Source organism: Macadamia integrifolia, chromosome 13 (genome assembly GCF_013358625.1).
Source record: "Macadamia integrifolia cultivar HAES 741 chromosome 13, SCU_Mint_v3, whole genome shotgun sequence".
NCBI classification, from domain to species: domain Eukaryota; kingdom Viridiplantae; phylum Streptophyta; class Magnoliopsida; order Proteales; family Proteaceae; genus Macadamia; species Macadamia integrifolia.
The window spans coordinates 6,811,590-6,816,656 of NC_056569.1; the positions used below are offsets into that span (position 1 = coordinate 6,811,590).

Consider the following 5,067-nt stretch of genomic DNA (forward strand, 5'->3'; position numbering starts at 1 on the left):
AAAATTCCATTTTAAAACAAAAAAATAATGTTTGGTGAACCTGATTCAAGAACGATTACCCTAGTTGTTCATTTTTTTTTATATTTGGAACAAAACCAAAATGACAGAACAAGATTTCGTTGTTCCATCATTTTGTTTTTCTAGCATATTTTTCTTTTTTCGTTCAAAAAAAAAATCAAAACACCAAGTTGACACCAAACACTTTATTCCGCTTTTTTATTCCCATAGAATGAAAAACGATAACTACCAAACGGAGACTTAGCCCCCAACCCCAAACCCAAACCCAAACCCAAACCCAAACCCCAAACCCCAAACAACAAAAATGTAAAAGAGGGTGAAAAATATACTGTTTCAATAAATAAAACTTAAAACCCACTTAGCTCAGATTGCCAACCCAATTGTGCATGAACCACATTAAAAAAAAACAAAACAAAACAAAACCTCTTAATCACATCAAGTACATGCCTTTCTTATGGTGCTAAAAACAATTCTCCGTCGTTTCCATATTTTTTGAATTAGAACCCGGGACTTAACACAACAAGTTTTCGCTTTTCATTCCACGCAGACAGCAGCAGCTGCAGCCACCTATAACATCAATGCGATAAAAAGTTAGAAACTGTCGTTGATGACAGTTCCTGGACCAATTAACCTGAACCTGTTTGTCCTGTTCCTTCTTTGAATAGTGTCGTTGTAGAGGTAGAAGCTAGTGAAGATAGCAAGTACATTGCGGAAGAGGAATATGAGGGAGGCCACATATTCTGGACGGTCCATAATCCCTGCTACAGAATTAAGATTTTGTTAATTTGTTTTCTCATATCATAGTTTCATGTAAGACTCTTGAACTGAAAATCACCATTAACTATTAATCATGGTTTGCCACTCTTTTCAATACCATCCCACTTGGGAATTGATCACTAAAGCTGAACCCACTTCTTGATATAATCATTGAAAGGAATCACATGTGGTTCATTTTATTAACAATCCAATGCAATCTAATGCCGGCAACAGAAAAGTAAGATTGATGAGAATGATCAACTCACCTTTGCATTGGCAACAAAGATGAGCTTGTTCTTGAGCTTAGCAGGCAGTTCATCAAATTGAGATTAAGGTGCTCTTCAACAGAGAACTAAAACATACACCACAGATTGTTGAGTCTTGACTGTATCATCTTCTGCATTGATTCAATTTTAACTTGACAAGAAGAGCATGACCTCCTGAGGAAATTAAATGTCACAATAATTTTTGACATTTATTACAACCCATCTTTAACTTTATCAAAATTTTCACAGGAATACTACTTCATACCATTGGAATTTGACTTCTCTGAACCTTGAAGGCCCTTACAAAATCTAGATGAATTGAACTCCCATGTCACCATTTTCCAGCCCAAGATCGTCAATTTCACAGCCAAGACATGCACTGCTTGATTCTACTTCATTAGAACTTCTCACCAACTGAAAGTCAGACACCTCCATTCCACTCTGTTGGTTCACTCCCATCTATTAAAAAAGAAAAAAAAATGTAGAGTTCTCATTGGCCACATAATCAGGTGGAAGTTGAAGTTGAATAAACTGTACAACAACTAATTGGCATTCTAGCTTAGCAGACTAAATCAAAATTTTGAGGAACAATATCTAAATTGAAGAGAGACAGTGATATCGGAAAGACAAACCTGTATTTTCTGTAGATAAAACTCCACTCCTTGTTTCCAGGCAAAGCCATGTGTGCTGCAAAAGGAAATAATGATCCAAATATACCTATTTGTATAATATAAGAGAAAAAGAAAGCTGTCTTGTCCAATGGCCCCTGCATCTAGTGAAATAAAAAATTCCATTGATGTTGATATCCCTGCATGTGCTCTCATTGGCTCCATACTGTAGCAGAAGCCACACGATATGGCAACGATCCCTTACCCATAACATAAAATATACGATTTATTATTTATTTGTTATTATCAGCAGGTAAACACCAAAGCTCATGTTACACTCTCTTTTATGGTTTGGTTGTCATAAAGATAAAACTGCATTTGCTGGCTGATCAATCAAAACTGATGGCATCAATCAATATATATATATATATATATATATATGTTAAATATGGTTAAAATAGAAGGCAAGTGGAGAAATTCAAACCTGCGTATCATTTTATTGGTCTCTCTCACTTCTTTAATTAAGGGCAAATAGAGATCCATCATCATCAAGAAATGAAGATTCACAATCGTCATATAAAGATTCATCATCATCATCAGGAAATGAAGAAGTTTCACAATCATCATATGAAGAAGATTCATTATCATCATCACCATCTGAAGAAGATTTGGAGACAACCATCTTCCACATCTCTCCTCGAGCATCCTCACCAGAGAGAGATGATCCAGTTCCAGCATCTTCGTCGTGTGACGTCCATTTGAAGAAATCTGCTACCATCCTCCTCACCTCACTACAGTCTAATTGCTTATTAGGCATTTCCTGCTCGTCCCATTCCCTGCCTTTCAATGATAAGACCTTCCAGAATTTCACATCAAAATTGGGCCAATACATAGCATTCCCAACATAGTATATCTCAATTGCATTTGTTCCTTCCAACGGAATCCCAAACAAGTCAGACCCTTTGAAATGGTGAATGTATATTGAATCTCGCTCAGTAGTAAATTTAACACCCTTCATCGGCAACCAAATGGTACAATCGAAATAGCTTCCATGTTTTCGATGGATATGAGCCTTAAGAATTAACTGAAAGTCGTTCAGTAGCTCACCCTCTTGGCATACCTCCTCTTGTTCCTGATTGGGCTGGGTGAATGCAAAAACAATACACAGAATTAACCCCTTACATACCCCATCATCAACATCATCAACATCATCAACATTCAACGAATATTCACTTGTTTGTAACCCAACATCATCCACTAAAAGTGTTCCCTGTAAAAATAAGAGCAAAGAAAGGAAAGGACAGGACCTGAGTCAATCATGAATTTAAGAAACTATAACTAATTGCAAGTAATGAGAGTTGGCCACAATACAAGACACAGAATCGACCTGCCCAAATATCTTCCTTCTAGCATTTGTTATGGTGTAGCAGTTTTCCATGTACAGCTCTTTCAAAGACTTTATTCCCTTGATGCCTCCAATATCATTCAACTTTTCACAATTACGAAGTGTTAATTTCTTCAAATTAGTCAGGCTTGACAAATCCGGGAGTGACTCGAGCCTCGTGTATCCTCGTAATTTGAGCCTTTCAAGCGATTGAAGACCACTAATCCAGGGTGGGAGAGAGGTTTCAAGCTTGTTCCCTATTTTTAGCTCCTCTAAACTGTGGAGCGTTACTAGAGAATCATATGATGATGGTAAAACACTGGTTCCTATCAGGTTAATGCGACGCAAACGGCTTGGTCTCCCCTCAAATATTGGTAACTTGACTAGGTTATGGCAATCCTTAACACTTAATAGCTCAAGTTGCTCCAAACATCCAAAATCATTAGGCAGTTCTTTAATATGTGTCCCGCTCAAATAAAGTTCACCCAAAGATTCAAGATTACTAATTGGCTTAGGCAACTCATTTAGTGACTCCAATCCACAAAGATTAAGTGTTTTTAGAGAACTCAGCATGCATATATTGTTTGGGAGTTCTTCAATTTTGGTACCATCCAAGTCAAGCGTAACCAGAGACTTTAGATCACCGATTGACTCAGGCAAGCTTTTGAGTGATGAACACTGGCTGAGACTTAGATCATTGAGAGAACTCAGCATGCAGATATTGTTTGGGAGTTCTTCAATTTTGGTACCATCCAAGTAAAGCCAAACCAGAGACTTTAGATCACCGATTGACTCAGGCAAGCTTTTGAGTGATGAACACTGGCTGAGACTTAGATCTTTGAGAGAACTCAGCATGCAGATATTGTTTGGGAGTTCTTCAATTTTGGTACCATCCAAGTAAAGCCAAACCAGAGACTTTAGATCACCGATTGACTCAGGCAAGCTTTTGAGTGATGAACACCCCTTGAGACTTAGAACTTTGAGAGAACTCAACATCCAGATGATGTTTGGGAGTTCTTCAAATTTGGTACCATCCAAGTCAAGCGTAACCAGAGACTTTAGATCACCGATTGACTCAGGCAAGCTTTTGAGTGATGAACACTGGCTGAGACTTAGATCTTTGAGAGAGCTCAACATGCATATATTGTTTGGGAGTTCTTCAATTTTGGTACCATCCAAGTCAAGCGTAACCAGAGACTTTAGATCACCGATTGACTCAGGCAAGTTTTTTTGTGATGAACACCGCTTGAGAGTTAGATCTTTGAGAGAACTCAGCATGCATATATTGTTTGGGAATTCTTCAATTTTGGTACCATCCAAGTCAAGCGTAACCAGAGACTTTAGATCACCGATTGACTCAGGCAGGCTTTTGAGTGATGAACACTGCCTGAGACTTAGATCTTTGAGAGAACTCAGCATGCATATATTGTTTGGGAGTTCTTCAATTTTGGTACCATCCAAGTCAAGCGTAACCAGAGACTTTAGATCACCGATTGACTCAGGCAGGCTTTTGAGTGATGAACACTGCCTGAGACTTAGATCTTTGAGAGAACTCAGCATGCATATATTGTTTGGGAATTCTTCAATTTTGGTACGATCCAAGTGAAGCTTAACCAGAGACTTTAGATCACCGATTGACTCAGGCAAGCTTTTGAGTGATGAACACTGGCTGAGACTTAGAACTTCGAGAGAACTCAACATGCAGATATTGTTTGGGAGTTCTTCAATTTTGGTATCATCCAAGTAAAGCGTAACCAGAGACTTTAGATCACCGATTGACTCAGGCAGGCTTTTGAGTGATGAGCAATAATAGAGTCTTAGATTTTTGAGAGAACTCAGCATGCAGATATTGTTTGGGAGTTCTTCAATTTTGGTATCATCCAAGTAAAGCGTAACCAGAGACTTTAGATCACCGATTGACTCAGGCAGGCTTTTGAGTGATGAACACTGCCTGAGACTTAGATTTTTGAGAGAACTCAGCATGCAGATATTGTTTGGGAGTTCTTCAATTTTGGTACGATCCAAGTGAAGCTTA

At 38.2% G+C, this 5,067-nt stretch overlaps 1 protein-coding gene across 4 annotated transcripts; it reads right to left on the reverse strand.

Moving 5' to 3' along the window:
• Positions 1–335: 335 nt before the first annotated feature.
• Positions 336–5,057, reverse strand: LOC122059269 (disease resistance protein RPV1-like). Of its 4 annotated transcripts, none has more exons than XM_042621968.1 (6): positions 3,036–5,057; positions 2,133–2,918; positions 1,673–1,727; positions 1,306–1,499; positions 1,041–1,214; positions 336–776 (listed from the first exon to the last, which is right to left on the reverse strand). In XM_042621968.1, the coding sequence occupies exons 1-2, from the start codon at positions 5,013–5,015 to the stop codon at positions 2,166–2,168; spliced, it is 2,733 nt and encodes a 910-aa protein (XP_042477902.1). In that variant the 5' UTR covers positions 5,016–5,057; the 3' UTR covers positions 336–776; positions 1,041–1,214; positions 1,306–1,499; positions 1,673–1,727; positions 2,133–2,165. The 4 variants fall into 4 exon arrangements, with proteins under 4 accessions (XP_042477902.1, XP_042477904.1, XP_042477901.1 ...); XM_042621970.1 differs by having other exon boundaries at positions 1,041–1,499; positions 3,036–4,787; positions 4,929–5,030; XM_042621967.1 differs by having other exon boundaries at positions 1,041–1,499.
• Between the last annotated feature and the right edge of the window lie 10 nt (positions 5,058–5,067).